This window comes from Arachis ipaensis, chromosome B08 (genome assembly GCF_000816755.2).
Source record: "Arachis ipaensis cultivar K30076 chromosome B08, Araip1.1, whole genome shotgun sequence".
Taxonomy (NCBI): domain Eukaryota; kingdom Viridiplantae; phylum Streptophyta; class Magnoliopsida; order Fabales; family Fabaceae; genus Arachis; species Arachis ipaensis.
In genome coordinates, this window is record NC_029792.2 from 31,633,142 (window position 1) to 31,651,383 (window position 18,242).

General features: G+C 40.3%; 1 protein-coding gene across 1 annotated transcript in view; it reads right to left on the reverse strand.

The window, feature by feature from the left end:
• The window catches only part of LOC110265282 (proline-rich receptor-like protein kinase PERK3), an 11,478-nt gene extending 6,333 nt beyond the window's left edge, over nucleotides 1-5,145 (reverse strand). Inside the window, exon 1 of the mRNA XM_021108204.1 lies at nucleotides 5,043-5,145. Within this exon, the coding sequence (XP_020963863.1) occupies nucleotides 5,043-5,145 (103 nt within the window). The remainder of the gene's footprint in view (nucleotides 1-5,042) is intronic.

An 18,242-nucleotide genomic window follows, 5' to 3' on the forward strand; every position in this document is an offset into this window, starting at 1 on the left:
GTTGAGAGTCCAACCATATTCTAGCTCTGTCTCTTACAGCAAAAGGGAAAAGTATGAGCCTGTAGACTTCAGGATCTACTCCATTAGTCTTAACAGTATCACATATCTGCAAGAATTTAGTTAAGAACTGAAAAGGATCTTCAGATGGAAGTCCATGAAACTTGCAGTTCTGCTGCATCAGAGAAACTAATTGAGGTTTCAGCTCAAAGTTGGTTGCTCCAATGGCAGGAATGGAGATGCTTCTTCCATGTAAATTGAAATTAGGTGCAGTAAAGTCACCAAACATCCTCCTTGCATTATTATTATTTTCGGCTGCCATCTCCTCTTCCTGTTCGAAAATTTCTAAAAGGTTATCTCTGGATTGTTGTAATTTAGCTTTTCTTAATTTTCTCTTCTGAGTCCTTTCAGGTTCTGGATCTGCTTCAACAAGAATGTTCTTGTCCTTGCTCATGCTCATATGACAAAGAAGAGGGCACAGAGAAAATAATAATAATATGGATCCTTTATATCATAGTATAGAGGTCCTTGTGTTAGTAGAAGAAAAGAAGAAGGAGAAATTCGAACACAGATAGAAGAGGGGTTTCGAATTTGGGTGGGATGAAGTGTTAGTAGATGAATAAATAAATAGAAGGGGATGAGAGAGAAGAAATTTTCGAAAATAATTTTTGAAAAAGAGTTAGTGCTTTTTGAAAATAGTTTTTGAAAAATGTTAGTAATTTTTTTTCAAAAATTTTAAAATCAAAAGTTAAAATAATTAGTTAATTAAAAAGAAATTTTGAAAAAGAGGGAAGATATTTTCGAAAATTAGAGAGAGAGAGAGTTAGTTAGTTGGTTTTGAAAAAGATAAGAAACAAACAAAAAGTTAGTTAGTTGGTTGAAACAAATTTTGAAAAGATAAGAAGGTAGGAAGTTAGAAAAGATATTTTGAAATCAAATTTTTTGGAAAATGTGAGATAAGAAGATATTTTTGAAAAGATATGATAGAAATTAATTTTTGAAAAAAAAGATTTAATTTTTAAAAATACAATTAATGACTTGATTCACAAGAAATCACAAGATATGATTCTAAAACTTAAAGTTTGAATCTTTCTTAACAAGCAAGTAACAAACTTGAAATTTTTTGAATCAAAACATTAATTGTTATTGTTATTTTCGAAAATTTGATATAAAAATAAGAACATATTTTTGAAGAATTTTTAATGCAAAGAAAACATGCAAGACTCCAAACTTAGAATTCTTTAATGCTTAGGCACTAAGAATTCAAGGATGCATATGAAAAACAAGAAAAGACACAAAACATGCAAATGCAAAGATCAAACAAGAAGACTTACCAAGAACAACTTGAAGATCATGAAGAACACTATGAATGCATAATAATTTTTGAAAAACATGCAAGATGAACATGCAATTGACACCATACTTATAACATGACTCAAGACTCAAACAAGAAACACAAAAATATTTTTTTGAATTTTTTATGATTTTCTAATTTTTTTTGTATTATTTTATTTTTTTTTATTTTTATTTTTATTTTTTTTCGAAAATTATTTGTAAAAGAAAAAATAAGGATTCCAAAATTTTTAATATGAATTCCAGGAATCTTGCCATGTTAGTCTAAAGCTTCAGTCCAGGAATTAGACATGGCTCACTAGCCAGCCAAGCTTTCAATGAAAGCTCCGGTCCAAAACACTAGACATGGCCAATGGCCAGCCAAGCTTCAGCAAACATAGATACCTCTCATGTATACAACAGCTGATATTTCATCCAACTTCATATACTTATGAGTGGAAGCCTCAGTCCAAAAGAATTTAGACATGGCTTTACAGCCAGCCAGGCTTCACATGCTTCATGAAACACTAGAATTCATTCTTTAAAAATTTTGAATAACAAATATATTTTTTAAAAAAAAAACATTTTTATTTTTTCGAAAACAAAAGAAAAAATTTTGAAAGATTTTTTTTGAAAACTTTTTGAAAACAAAACAAAAAGAAAATTACCTAATCTGAGCAACATGATGAACCGTCAGTTGTCCAAACTCGAACAATCCCCGGCAACGGCGCCAAAAACTTGGTGCGCAGAAATTGTGATTACACTTTGATTATGTAAAATTCATTGCTCTTTCTTTCCCTGGTAATGGCGCCAAACACATGATGCCAATACCATGGTTCACAACTTCGCACAACTAACCAGCAAGTGCACTGGGTCGTCCAAGTAATACCTTACGTGAGTAAGGGTCGAATCCCACGGAGATTGTTGGTATGAAGCAAGCTATGGTCACCTTGTAAATCTCAGTCAGGCGGATATAAAATAGTAATGTGGTTTTCGAAATTAATTAATAAAAGAAGGATAGAAATACTTATGTAAATCATTGGTGAGAATTTCATATAAGCGAATAGAGATGCTTTCGTTCCTCTGAACCTCTGCTTTCCTGCTATCTTCATCCAATCAGTCTTACTCCTTTCCATGGATGGCTTTATGTGATACATCACCACTGTCAATGGCTACTTTCGGTCTTCTCTCGGGAAAATGATCCAAATGCCCTGTCACAGCACGGCTAATCGTCTGGAGGCATCACCCTTGTCAATAGTTTCATCCTATCCTCTCAGTAAAAATGGTCAACGCACCCTGTCACGGCACGGCTATTCATCTGTCGGTTCTCGATCATGCTGGAATAGGATTTACTATCCTTTTGCGTCTATCACTACGCCCGGCAATCGCGAGTTTGAAGCTCGTCACAGTCATTCAATCATTGAATCCTACTCGGAATACCACAGACAAGGTTTAGACCTTCCGGATTCTCTTGAATGCCACCATCATTCTAGCTTACACCACGAAGATTCTGATTAAGAGATCTAAGAGATACTCATTCAATCTAATGTAGAACGGAAGTGGTTGTCAGGCACGCGTTTATAGGGAATGATGATGATTGTCACGTTCATCACTTCCGGGGCCCACTTGGTGTGTGCTTGGACTGAGCTTTAACTTTCCATGTGCAGAGGCCGTTTGTGGAGTTGAACGCCAGGTTTTGATCCATTTCTGGCGTTCAACTCTGGTTTTTTATCCCTTTCTGGCGCTGAACTCCAGAATTGGGCAGAGAGCTGGCGTTGAACGCCAGTTTGTATCGTCTAAACTTGGGCAAAGTATGGACTATTATACATTGCGGGAAAGCCCTGGATGTCTACTTTCCAACGCAATTGGAAGAGTGCCATTTTGAGTTCTGTAGCTCCAGAAAATCCACTTTGAGTGCAAGGAGGTCAGAATCCGACAGCATCAGCAGTCCTTCTTCAACCTCTGAATCTGATTTTTGCTCAAGTCCCTCAATTTCAGCCAGAAAATACCTGAAATCATAGAAAAACACACAAACTCATAGTAAAGTCCAGAAATGTGAATTTAACATAAAAACTAATGAAAACATCCCTAAAAGTAACTAGATCCTACTAAAAACATACTAAAAACCATGTCAAAAAGCGTATAAATTATCCGCTCATCAGTAAATGTTGTCGATATTTTAAATAATAAAATTGACGCCATATTCGTCGATTTTAAAATAAAAGTATTTTCTATCCCTCGTTCGTCGACAGTGTGACGATAATAGAACCAAGATTAATTCATCATAAAAATATCGACGAGTTGGCCGTCGATTTTAATATTTTATTTTTAATTTTTTTTTGAAAAAATCGACAGCAAGCCGTCGAAAAATATCGACGACAGAAATAACCGTCGATTTTTGGCGTAAAAAAAAAACACTTTTTCTTATAGTGTAACTACTTTAATTTATTATGTTGTTTACATACTATGTCACTATAAAAGTTTTATGGTTTTTAATTGTAGAAACAATACATATCTGATACAAATTTAAAGTAGTTGTTTTATAAAGCTATCATGTACATATAAATACCAAAGAATAAAAAGTATATTATAAAAATAAAACTAAACGTTGAAGCTTTTTTAATTAAATACTCAATTAAGTAACAATGCACAATTTTCCAAGTGTATATATATAGTCATTCTTTTTCTTCTCTTATTCTTCGCTTTATTTTACATCTTCTTTTTTAATGTTGTCTTCTTCTACTTCTCTTATTTAATTTATTTTTCTTTTTTTTTTCATCATCGTCATCATTGTCTTTTTCATCTTATATATATATATTCAAAAAATTAGAACACAGAAATTTTGATTCACAGTACAGAAATTTTGATACACAATTGTTCGGTCGTGAGCCAAACGGGTCGGGTGCTTTAGATGCTGAGGAGTGCAGTTGAGGTCTTGGCGAGCCGACGATTTGAGGAGTAGGGGGATGTGCCACCTGCAAGGACTCTAACGCCCAAGTAAAAGTCTGTACGAAAATGTGGCAATTAGAGTAAAAGGAATGACGTACTTGGGGGAGGGGTAGGGTCCTCCCCTTATATAGCCTGTACGTGTGTGGGCCCTCATGGATAGATCCTCTTTCCTGGAAATTTCCTTCCCAGCTGTCCCTGATTATGCAAAAGGGGTGGCGACACAGGTTTTCTCCTGGTCGGTTGTTGACCGGCCGTCGGGTCGAGCGGGTGCCTGAACCCAGACCTTGAGCGTGTTGGACTGGACCGAAACAGTGCCCCAACGCGTCAGCTGCGGCCACGATCACTGTGGTTGGTGCGTTCTCTTCGACTCCTCCTCAGTAGGGTTCTACGTCAGCCACTCGTCATAGGGGCGTGCCCCCTATGCGCTAGCCTTCTTTACCCGTTCTTGGGAGACGTCAATCGCTGCCTCGATCTTTGTGTGGAGCATTTAATGCTCATTATGACTGATTGATTTAAAAGTTAGGAAAAGACTTTTGAGCCCTTGCCCCTTCACGCCTCTTCTTTCGACGGTTACTATTCCCATACTCTAAAAACTCCCTCGCCTCCTTATTCCTTCTCATTTCTCTTTTGCTCACTTCTGCGTTCGCCTCTGTTTATTTTTCTTTCTTTGGATCATCCTTGAAGAAGGCTCTACACAATTTTCTTGTCCTGCACATCTCTTGGTAAGTGTTCCACGCTCTTTTACTACTTTCTTGTTCCGAAACCTTGTCCTGTGACTGTTATTTTTGCTATGCGCGCCATTTTGCCTTTCTGCTGCGATTCATAATTGTTAAATAGGTATGGTAGATAGTTGTCAGTGGGTACCATTTAGGTATTCATAGCGAATTCACTACTGTAGGCGTCATAGATTAGCGATATGCATAGTTTTAGATCCGTTTTGTTTATCTTTTTTATTTAGCGACCTCTTGGGTTAACTTGGGTGGTGCCCCCTATAGGTATGGCTCGCCCACTAGCTCCAAACATAATCGATTGGTATGCCTGGGTAACTGCGGATGTCAAGGATACACCGTCCCGGGTAACTAGGGAAGAACTCCAAGCTCTTCGGGATTCCAGCGCCTTGTGTAGGGGGTCCCGAGGAAGCAAATCATCAGGTGTATGTCCCCGGAGATCGCGAGCGGGTGTGCTATAAGAATTTGGCTTTGCCTCGGGTGGCCGACTGGCTTTGGGTGTATAAACCCATGTTTACCACTCTGGGCGTTCGTCTCTCTTTTTCCCCATTCGAGATGTCCTTGTTAAACCGCTGCGACGTTGCCCCGTCACAGCTTCAACCCAATATCTGGGCTGCCATTCATTGTTTTGAATTGGTGTACAAACACCTACAGATCTCGGCCTTTGTGAATTTCTTCTTGTACCTCTTCCTTCTTACTAACCCTTCTCGTGAGGGGAAAACGAAAAAAAAGGTGTATGTCTTTCCGGGCTGTTCAGGGCCGTAGGATTTTTGGGCTCTTCGAAGATTCTTTCCACAACTTTAAAAGTTCCTTTTTTAAAGTGAGACCCATCCCTGGTCACCACCCCTTTTGGCTTACCCTGGAGGGGGAAAGAAAGATCCCGACTTATTGCAGCTTCGGGGCGGGATCAGATTATTTAATAAAAGAGACTTATGAGGGTATGGACGAAGAGAATCACCGGATTGCCGATGTATTATTGGCGATCTTTGGTTCTAGAAACCTGAACCCTCATCTGGTATTAGGGGATCGGAAAATCGGTCTGGCCCACGTAGGTAGGTCGCCTCTTCGTCTTATACCATACTCTTGTTTTCCTTTTATCGCTAACTTGTTTTCCGATTTCCTCTATAACTGGATTTTTAACTCATGTCTTGCATTTTTCCGTAGTTGCCATGGCCGATGGAAAAACTACTATGGCAGATTTGATGGCTCACTTTCTTAATGAGAGTGACGATGAAGACTCCTTTGCCACTCATTCTGAGGGTCCGGGTCCCGAAGTTGCCAGGGAAGGCAGTGGTCGGGATGCTACCAAGGAACAGGCTGGCTTTCAGCCTTCTGGGAGCATTCCACCCAAGAACCCTCCGACCGACGTTAACAAAGAAAATACCCCAGGACGGGAAGCCACTTTTGAGATCGATCCCGAGCTGTCCATTGTCACCAACCCCAAGAAGCAGAAGATGGATTTCGAGAAGGCTCTGACTGTAATGGAGAAGAGTTTCGATGCTAGAGGCTTCATCGACTCTCATCTTCGCCCGGGGACCGAGTAGTTTTTCTTGGAGGAAGACCTTGCTGTCCAGACTAAGTGGACTTATCGTAGCCTCCTCCGTGACGCCACCATTGCCCGGAAGGTGAAACCGATCCTGGCCCAGTGCCAAGTTCTGGAGGGGAAACTTCGGGCTGTCCAGAAGGAGATCACTGACCTGAAGTCCGCGGAGGAGGTCCTCAAGACCAGTCTTACTGAAAAGGAAAAGAAGGATGAGGAGGACGCTTCTGAGATTAATCTGTTGGTGGAGCACGACCTCTCCCTTACAAGGACTTGAACTCTGCTCGGGGCCAAGCTGCTTCTGTCGAGGCCAAGGTCAAAGACTTGGAGGGGAAATTGAAAAAACTGACAGAGCAGCAGCTCGAGAGGTCGGCCAAGACAGCTAAGCAGGAGGTCGTTGCTTTAAAAAAGGGAAATAAGGATGTTGTAAGGAGTGCCAAGAAGGTTGTTTAGGCTACTGAAGATGGGATCAAGGCCCAGATCGCCGTCTTGGCTCCCGATTTCGATACCTCATTGATTGGGGCCTTCAAGATGGTCCAGGATGGTAAGATCGTGGACATCCCGATGAAAGGGGGTGCTCCCCCTCAATAGTTGTAGCCATATTGGTTTGGATTGTATATTTATATTTTGTGAGTTACTGGGCCGATGTGTTGCCCTGATTGTAGAATACTGACTTATTGGGCCCTTGCGTTGCCCCTTTTATGACAAAGCTTTTATTTTATTCGCCTTATCGTTTAGTCGGTGTATATATATATATATATTATTTTATCGCATGTAGGCCGATTAGTTACCCTTGCAAAATATTTGATTCGCCATTTTCTAGCTTTGTGGTTGGGCCGGTAGGCCGTAGACTTTGCTTGTCGAATCTTTGATGCGACTAGGGCTACCGAGGTGATCAATCCCGGTCCGCCACGTAAGAAAGTGGTAATGTTAAGAATGAATAGAATGACAATATAATGCTCATGGTACTTATAATGGAACGAGGTATCTAAATAACGAACTCAATAATAACAATGAAAATGAGATGATGAAATGATAACAATGAAGGAAATAAACTAGCAAACGAAAGAAAGTGAACCCATGGGTTTAGTGGGTTGCCTCTCAGAGGTAGAATCTCTTTAGGTTCGCTGTGTTCCATATCCTGGGTATTTCAGTCCCATTCAGGTGCTCCAACTTGTAAGCCCCTTTTTCGAGTGCTTCCTTTATCCTATACGAGCCTTCCCAGTTGGCTGCCAACTTCCCTTCCCCTGGGGTCGGTATCGCTATATCGTTTCATCGCAGAACGAGGTCACTTGCCTCAAAATCCCTCTTCAACACCTGAGAGTTGTACCTCAAGGCTATCCTTTGTTTTAACGCAACTTCTATGAGATGGGCCATCTCCCTGGTTTCGTCGATTAGGTCTTTCTCGACTGCTTCCTCCGAGCCTCCAAGGAGAATCCTTGGGCTTGGTTCCCCGACCTCGACCGGGATCACCGTGTCGACCCCGTAGGTGAGTCTAAACGAGGTCTCGTTGGTTAAAGATTGGGGAGTCGTCCTGTACGACCATAGGACCGAGGCTAGCTCGTCTGCCAAGGAGCCCTTTTTCTTGTCCAATCGTTTCTTTAGGCCCTGAAGGATGACCTTTTTGCTGCTTCTACCTGTCTGTTGCTCTGTGGGTGCTCCACTGAAGAGAACTTCTGCTTGATTCCTAACCCTGAAAGGAACTCCCCGAACTTCCTGTCCGCAAAATGCATTGGGTTTTCAGAAATGACAACTTCTGGAATTCCGAATCTGGAGATTACTTGCCTCCACATGAACTTTTGAAAACTAGCCGATGATATACTCGCCAATGGCTCTGCCTCAATCCATTTTGTATAGTAGTCGATGGCTACTATTAAATTTTTGACTTGCCCTTGCCCAACAGGAAACGGACCCAGAAGGGTCGACTCCCTATTGGACAAAAAGTCGGGCGGCCATCATTGAATTGAGCTCCGTTGCTGGGGACTTGTGGAAGTTGGTATTCTCCTGGCATTTTTTGCACCTTTTCACGAATTCTTGGGCATCTGCCATCATCGACGGCCAGTAGTAGCCAGCTCTAATGAGCTTCCAGGACAACACCTTCACCCCAATATGGTGTCCACAGCAACCTTCGTGAACCTCTCCTAGGAGGTAACTTGTCTGGTCGGGTTGCAAGCATTTTAACAGGGGCTGGCTGAGTCCTCGCTTGTATAGTTGGCCTTGTATGGCCACATATTTGGCTGCCTCCCGTCTTAGCCGCTTTGACTCCTATTTGTCTTCGGGGAGGTTTCCATCTTTCAAGAAAGCCAAAATTAGGTCTACCTACGAAGGGGTGTCCGTTGCTTGCGCTACGTACAAGGTTACTTGGCTCTTTAATTAGCCCTTGGATTAGGGATCAATTCCCAGATCCCAGCTTCGTAGTTGCCAACTTTGAGAGGAGGTTGGCTCTGACATTCCTCTCCCTGGGGACATGTTGGATCGTGAGCTCGTCGAAACCCTCACTCCAATCCTTCACATTTTCTAAATACTTTTGAAGCAAAGGATCTCTGGCCTGGTAAGTTCCCTTGATCTGGGAGGTAACAACTTGGGAATCACTATTGACTTCCAGTCGCGTTGTCTGGACCTCTTTTGCTAGAAGTAGGCTGCCGATCTGGGCTTCATACTCTGCTTGGTTGTTTGAGACTGAAAAATTGAATCTGATTGACTGCTCATAAACTACCCCGGCTGGGCTTTCGAGAATCATTCCTGCCCCTCCGAATGTCTGGTTGGAGGCTCCATCGACATGGAGCTTCCACCGTGTGTTCGGGTCTTCGTGGGGGTCCCCCATTACTTCAACTTGGAAATCTGCCACACTAAAAAACTATATTAAAGTGATGCCAAAAAGCGTATAAAATATCCGCTCATCACAACACCAAAATTAAACCGTTGCTTGTCCCCAAGCAACTAAAAATACAGTAGGATAAAAAAGAAAATTAAGATACAATAAATTTCTAAGTTTCAAATGAAGCTTAGTTACAATTAGATGAGCGGGACTTAGTAGCTTTTTGCTTCTGAATAGTTTTGGCATCTCACTATACATTGAAACTCAGAGATGTTGACATTCTTAGGAACTTAGAATCCTGATGATATTATTGACTTTCCTAGTTAAGCTTATTTTGATTCTTGAACACAGCTTTTAGAGTCTTGGCCGTGACCCTAAGCACTCTGTTTTCCAGTATTAACACCGGATACATTCATGCCACAAACACTTTAACTAGGTGATCCTTTTTAGATTGTGACTCAGCTTTGCTAGAGTCCCCAGATAGAGGTGTCCAAAGTTCTTAAGTACACTCTTTTTCCTTTGGACCACGACTTTAACCGCTCAGTCTCAAGCTTTTCACTTGACACCTTCACGCCACAAGCACATGGTTATGGACAGATTGATTGAGCTGCTTAGGCCAGGATTTTATTCCTTTGGGCCCTCCTATCCATTAATGCTCAAAGCCTTAGGCCCTTTTACCCTTGCCTTTTGGTTTAAAGAGTTATTGTCTTTTTTTGCTTTTTTTTTTATTTTTTTCTTTCTTTTTTTTCTTTCTTTTTTTTTCGCATGCAAGCTTTTTCTTTTTCCTTTTGCTGCTTTTTCTTGCTTCAAGAATCAATTTTATTGATTTTTCAGATTACCAATAATATTTCACTATCATCATCATTCTTTCAAGGGCCAACATTCATAAATTTCAACTTTAAATATGCAATATTTATTCATACATTCAGAAAATAAAAGCAATACCACCACATCAACATAATTAAACTAATCTTATTTTAAACTTGAAATTCATGTATCTCTCAATTCTTTCCAAATAATTTTTTTTAAGCATGGTGAGAGATGTATGAAACATTTTAAAACTTAAAGACAACAATGCAAATGATCATGCAACTTAGAACAAGAGAATAGAAAATAAAACAGACAGAAAACAGAAAAATAATAAAGGAAAGGAATAAAAGAGAACGAGTCCACCTTTAATGGTGGCGCCTAGTGCTCCTTCTTGAGGATCCAATGTGCTGCTTGATCTCTTCTATGTCATCCATTTGCCTTTGTTGCTCTTCCCTCATAGCCCTTTGGTCTTCCCTAATGACTCCTTGATCTTCTCTTATTTCATTGAGGGTGGTGGCATGCCCTTGATGTTCCATCCTCAGTTGCTCCATGTTAGTGCTCAATTCTCCAAGAGAAGTTTGTCATTGATCCCAATAGCTTTGGGAGGAAAATACATCCCTTGAGGCATCTCAAGGATCTCATGATGAGGAGGATGCACAGGCTCTTGTGCATGCTCTCTGGTTTGCTCCATCCGCTTCTTAGTGATGAGCTTATCCTCCCAAATGGAGACATCTCCATTTATAACAATTTCAGTTGAATTGCATGGGTAACAGATGAGGTGTGGAAATGCTAACCTTGCATTGGTGTGAGGCTTCTCAACCACCTTGTACAGTTCTTGAGGAATCACCTCATGTATTTCCACCTCAGTTCCAATTATGATGCAATGAATCATGATGGCTCTGTCAACAGTCACTTCTGACCGGTTGCTAGTAGAGATGATGGATCTTTGAATGAACTCCAACCATCCTATAGCTATGGGCTTAAGGTCAACCCTTCTTAACTGAATGGGCTTGCTTTGGGAATCCCTTTTCCACTGTGCGCCTTCTACACAGATATCTGAGAGCACTTGATCCAATCTTTGATCAAAGTTTACTCTTCTAGTGTAAAGATGATGATCTCCTTGCAATAGAGGCAAGTTGAATGCCAACCTCACACTTTCCGGGCTGAAATCTAAGATTCTTTCTCAGACCATGGTGATCCAATTCTTTGGATTTGGGTTCACACTAATGTCATGATTTTTGATAACCCGTGCATTAGCATAGAACTCTTGCACCATGAGAATCCCAACATCTTGAATGGGATTGGTTAGGACTTCCTAACCTCTTCTCCGGATCTCTCTTCGGATTTCCGGATACTCATTCTTCTTGAGCATGAAAGGGACCTCAGGGATCACTTTCTTCTCAGCCATTACTTCATAGAAGTGGTCTTGGTGGGCTTTGGTGATGAATCTCTCCATCTCCCAAGATTCAGAGGGAGTGGCTACTGCCTTTCCTTTCCTCTTTCTAGAGGAGTCTCCAACCTTGGGTGTCGGCCATAGGGTGGATTTTGGGTGGGAAATTTGATTTTGAAGTGGGTGGGGGTAGGTGGGAGTTATGATGGTTTGAAAAATGAAATAGATGTGATTGGGCTAGGGTTTTGTGGAAGTGTGTATGTAAGTGGGGTTAAGTGGGGTAGGTGGGGATGCTGTGGGACCCGCAAGTCCTGAGAGGCTAAGGAATCCAGATTCCCTGTTTCTCTGCACTGGCCTTTGAACGCCCAAGGGCTACTCCCTGGCTGGCGTTCAACACCAGCAATGCTCCCCTCTTGGGGCGTTGAACGCCTAGTGAGGGCTTCCTCACTGGCGTTCAACTTTGACACTTCATCCAGAGTGCTCTGTTTTCACTGCTGTGAAATTTTGTATCTGTTCTGACTGATGCATATAATCATGACTCTGACAACTGAAAGAAAAACAAAATGAAAATAAACATAGTTGAGTAAAGTTGGGTTGCCTCCCAACAACCGCTTTCTTCCTCCTGTCCTCTCATGAATGAGCTCCACATGCTCTAAGGATAGGACACGACTCACTGTGTGTGGTAAGACTGGCTTCTTAGTGAAGATAACTCTCATGCCAGGTGAGAGGCCTTCAGTTGGGACTTTCTTGTCCCTCCAGCCTTGAGGTACTTTCTTTTTAGTACCTCTGTGCTTAGAGCTTGTTAGTGGCTGCCCAACACTAAACTTAGAATTGATGTTTGGGGTCTCTGTAAAGCTCTGTACAGAAAGAGATGGTTGGCACACTAAGTGTTGCACTGTTATCTCTCTTTTAGAGGGAGAATTGAGGTGAGGCATCTTGAATAAGATGTGACCCTCCCCTAACTTTAGGGTTAGTTCTCCCTTAGCCACAACAATGATAGCATTGGCTGTGACTAGGAAAGGTCTTCCAAGGATGACTGTGTCATCCTTATCCTCTCCTATGTCCAAGACTATGAAGTTTACAGAGATGTAATGGTTTTCAACTTTCACCAAGACATCCTCTACTAAGCCACCTGGCTTCTTCATGGTCTTGTCTGCCATCTCTAATGAGATATGTGCAGCTTGTACCTCAAGGATGCCCAGCTTCTCCATTACAGAGAGTGGCATAAAGTTTTTGCTTGACCCTAGGTCACACAGAGCCTTTTCAAAGGTCATAGTGCTTATGGTGCAAGGAATCAGAAAGCGTCCAGGATCTGGAAGCTTCTGAGGTAGCTCTTACTGAACCAAAGCATGGAGTTGTTTGGTATGCAGTGGAGGTTCTTCCTCCAGAGGCCTTGTACCAAATAGTTTGACATTCAGCTTCATAAGAGCTCCTAGGTACTGAGCAACTTGCTCTTCCCTAGTGTCTTCATCCTCATTCGAGGATGAGTAGTCATCAGAACTTATGCACTGTAGAAGTGCATTCAAAGGAACTTCAATGGTCTTTATAGTTTCCTTTGGTTCTGGGCTAGAGGGTTCTTGAGTGGGATTTAGGCACTCAAAGAGTGTGCTTTGACTGGCGTTCAACGCCAGCTTTATTAGCTTATTGGGCGTTGAACTCCCTTACTGTCCACCCTGACTGGCGTTAAACGCTAGTCCTTCTAGCATTCTGGGCGTTGAATGCCCATCAGGGATGTCCTTGCTGGCGTTCAACGCTAGCTTCCCTGGGCTGGTGGGCATTGAATGCCCAATAAGGGGTTCCTTACTGGCGTTTAGCGCTAGAATGGCTGGGAGTTTGGGCATTGATTGCCTAGTGAGGGGTTCTTCACTAGAGTTCAGCGCCAGCAAGCCTGTATGTTTGGGCGTTGAACGTCCAGCCAGTGCTCCCTGGCTGGCGTTCAACGCCATCTCTGCTGCCATTGTGGGCGTTGAACGCCTAATGAAGGCTTCTTCACTGGCGTTCAATGCCTTCCCATTCTCTTCTAACTCGGCCTCTACCTCCATGGTTATGGCCTTGCACTCTTCTCTTGGATTCACCTCAGTGTTACTAGGAAGAGTGGCAAGAGGAGTCTCAGGGATCCTCTTGCTCAGTTGACCAACCTGTACCTCCAAGTTTCTAATGGAGGACCATTTTCATTAATGAAATTGTGAGTGGTCTTAGTGAGGCTGGAGACTAGAATGGCTAAGTCAGAAAGGCTCTGCTTAGAGGTCTCTATATTCCCTTAAGAAGATGGGAATGGTGGTTTGTTATTGAACCTATTCTGGTTCCTACCACCTTGATTGTTATTGAAATCTTACTGAGGTTTCTGTTGATCCTTCCATGAGAGGTTAGGATGATTCCTCCATGAAGGATTGTAAGTGTTTTCATAGGGTTCTCCCATGTAATTCACCTCCTCCATGGTGGGTTGATCAGGATCATTAGCTTCTGTTTCAGAAGAAGCTTCCTGATTAGTGCCAACTGCAGTTTGTATCCCAGTTAGATGTTGAGAGATCATATTGACCTGTTGGGTCAAGAACTTATTCTGAGCCAGGATAGAATTTAGAGTCTCAACTTCATGAACTCCTTTCTTCTGAGAGGTACCATGGTTTACAGGATTCTTTTCAGAGGTGTACATGAATTAGTTGTTTGCAACCATCTCAATGAGCTCTCTTACTTCTGCAGGTGTTTTCTTCAAGTGGAGGGATCCACCTGCAGAGCTATCCAATGAAATCTTGGATATCTCAGACAATCCATCATAGAACACGCCTATGATGGACCATTCTGGGAGCATGTCAAGAGGACATCTCCTGATCACTTGCTTGTATCTTTTCCAAGCTTCATAGAGGGATTCACATTCTCTTTGTCTGAAGGTTTGAACTTCCATTCTAATCTTGCTCATCCTTTGAGGAGGAAAGAATTTAGCCAGAAAAGCATTAACCAGCTTTTCCCAAGAGTCAAGACTCTCTCTAGGTTGGGCATCCAACCAGAATTTAGCTTTGTCTCTTACAGAAAAGGGAAAGAACATAAGCTTGTAGACTTCAAGATCTACTCCATTAGTCTTTACAGTATCACAGATCTGTAAAAATTCTACTAAGAACTGATGTGGATCTTTCAGTGGAAGTCCATGGAATTTGCAGTTCTGCTGCAGAAGAGAGACTAACTGAGGCTTAAGCTCAAAATTGCTAGCTCCAATGGCAGGTGTAGCAATGCTTCTGCCATAAAAGTCAGAGGTAGGCATGGTGAAGTCACCAAGGACCTTTCTTGGCTCCTCTTGAAGTTTGGCCATGTCTTCTGTTTCTTGTTCAAAACTTTCTGAAAGGTCTTTTCCGGAGTGTTGTGCTTTAGCTTGTTGTAAACGCCTCCTTAGAGTCTTCTCAGGTTTAGGATCAGGAGTCAAGAGGAGTTTTTTATCCCTGTTCCTGGTCATAAACAAAAAGAAAAAGAAGTAAAAAAGAAGACTCTCTATGCCAATAGGCAAGAAGCTCCTCCTTAAAGTGAGATGTGAAGAAAGAAGAAGACAGAAAAGAAATAAAAGAAGTAGAAGAAGAATATTTTGAAAATAGGGGATAGAGGTAAATAAGAGAGGATGAAAGATGAGAAGGAAGAATAGAGAGGGGGTAGAGTTCGAATAATATAGATGTGAGAAGAAGAGCAGTATAAATAGAAAAAGTAAATAAGAATTAAAATATTTTTATTTTTATTTATTAATTAATTAATTTTTCAAAAATTAGGTTATTAATTTAAAAAGAATTTAAATTTTAAATGTTAAATTTTTGAAAATAGAAGAGGGAGAAAAGGAAGAAGTTTTTGAAAATTAAGAGAGATGAGAGTTAGTTAGGAAGTTTTGAAAAAGAAGAGAGAGAAGAAGAGAGATAATTTTCAAAAATTAAGGAAGAGAGGAGTTAGTTAGGTAGTTTTGAAAAAGAAGAGAGAAGAAGAGAGATAGTTTCAAAAATTAAGAAGAGAATAGTTAGTTAGGTAGTTTTGAAAAAGAGGAGAGAGAAGATAGTTTCGAAAATTAAGAAGAGAATAGTTAGTTAGGTAGTTTTGAAAAAGAGGAAAGAGAAGATAAGATATTAATTAAGAAAAGATTTAAATTTTAAAATAAGATAGAAGATAAGATAAGAAAAGATTTGAAATTAAAATTTAAAATTAGAAAAAGATAAGATAAGAAATTTAAAAAGATTTGAAAAATATTTTAAAAAAATTTGATTTTGAAAAAGATTTAATTTTAAGGTTTGAAATTTGAAAAAGATAAGATAAGATTTTTTTAAATTTTGAAAAAGATATGATAAGATTTTGAAAAAGATAAGATTTTTGAAAAAGATATGATTTTTGAAAACTTGACAACTAAGATATGATAAGATAAAATTTTAAAATTGAAATCTGAAGTTTTATGCTAATTTTCGAAAATTATGGTTAAAATTAAGTTAGAAAAGATATTTTTTATTTTTGAATTTCATGATGAAAGAGAAAAACACAAAAAAGACACAAAACTTAAAATTTTTAGATCTATTGCCCTATTTTTCGAAAATTTTGGAGGGAAACACAAAGGGACACCAAATTTAAAAATTTTAAGATCAAAACACAAAAAAGACTCAAGAACACTTTGAAGACTCACAAGAATGCAAAGAACAAAATTCAAAGACTCAAAGAACTCAAGAACATAAAAAGGACACCAAACTTAAAATTTTTAGAAAACCAAAAAGAAATTTTCGAAAAATATAAAGAAAAATACAAGATGACACCAAACTTAAAGACTTGACACAAGATTTAACCAAAGAAAAATTATTTTTGAAAATTTTTTTAAAGAAAGACTCAAAAGGAACAACAATTACCATGAACATAAGCGCAACACTCTAACCAATTGAACAAAGAAAATAAAAAATATTTTTTAAAAACCTTTTAGAATTTTCGAAAAATAGAAAAGGAAAGTTAAAAATAAAAGACTCAACAAGACCACAACACTCAAACAAAGAACAAAGATTAAACAAAGAAAAGAAAAATATTTTTGAAAAAGGTTTCTAGATTTTTCGAAAATTAAGAAAAAGAAGAAAATCAAAATCAAAAACTTAACAAAAATAAAAATTACCTGATCTAGGGAGCAAGACAATCCTTCAGTTTGTCCAAACTCAAAAATTTCCGGCAACGGCGCCAAAAACTTGGTGCAATTCGAATCCCCACACTTCCGTACAGTAGTAACAGCAAGTGCACTGGGTCGTACAAGTAATACCTGAGCGAGTCAGGGTCGATCCCACGGAGATTGTGGTTTGAAGCAAGCTATGGTTATCTTGCAGGTCTTAGTCAGGTAGAATCAGAAGGTTTATGTTTAGATGCAATTTGATTGTGAAAGGAATACCGAATTGGAATAAATGATAGGAATAGAGTTGAGGATTGGAGTTGCTTTGCCTTTCTAAATTAACTCTGGTACTACTGCTCTCCTTGCTTGTGAGTGATTTCTTCAATGACAGGCTGTATGTGATTAACACTGGTTTGAGCAGCTGCCAATACTCCTCCGGATCTGAACCCTAGGTTTAGTGTAGATCCATCTCTACTTGAGGGTGAAGCGCATACAATCCATTCTCCTTTATGATCCTACTCAAAACGCCACAGATAAGGTCGGATCTTTCAGATCAGAGAATGCTATGTCTTTGGGTTCTAGCCTTTACCACAGAGATCCTAATCTCCCCGGAAATCGGCTGAACTGATGTCTTGAGAAGTCCCCAATGAAGTCGTGGATTAGCCATCAGGGAGATGTATATTCAAGCTGTTGGTTCGTCATTGTCCGGTGAAAGACGCACTCTGAAACCAAGTAGACGCGGGTGTTTGTCAGACACATTCGTATTAATGTGATGAACAGAGCTAATTTGTTAGATCATCCTATTCACCACGATGAAGTATGAATATACATCTTAGAATTAATCAAACACGGATCGAAGAGAAAAAGTAGTACTTTTATTAACTCATAGGACTCAGCAAGGCTCCTTCCCTCAACCTAGGAGGTTTAGAAACTCATACTGAAGTAAAAATACAATGTAAAATGAAAATAGGGCTGTCTAATGTGCAAAGTATGCGTGATGTCTGTAAAATACACTTTAAATACTAAACAGATGACTAGTAAGGGTAAAACAGTCTATTTAGTGCTAAAATCCACTTCTGAGGCCCACTTGGTGAGTGTTTGGGCTAAGATTTAATGAGATATACGTGCTATGAGGCTCCTTGGGTGTGGAACGCCAGCTAGGGGGTCCTCTCTGGGCATTTGTATATTAGTCTCTGCTCTTTGGGCAGTGGATGCCTGGAAGGGGGCAGGAAGCTAGTGTTGGACGCTAGTTTCGGGCCTTCTAATTCGAAGCAAAATATGGACTATTATGTATTGATAGAAAGCTCTGGAAGTCAGCTTTCCATATCCATTAAGAGCGCTCCATTTGGACTTCTATAGCTCTAGAAAAGCTCTCGCAGTGGATGGGGGGCAGGAAGCTAGTGTTGGACGCTAGTTTCGGGCCTTCTAATTCGAAGCAAAATATGGACTATTATGTATTGATAGATGATAGAAGAAGTCAGCTTTCCATATCCATTAAGAGCGCTCCATTTGGACTTCTATAGCTCTAGAAAAGCTCTTTCGAATGCAGGCAGGTCAGATTTGGACAGCATCTGTAGTGC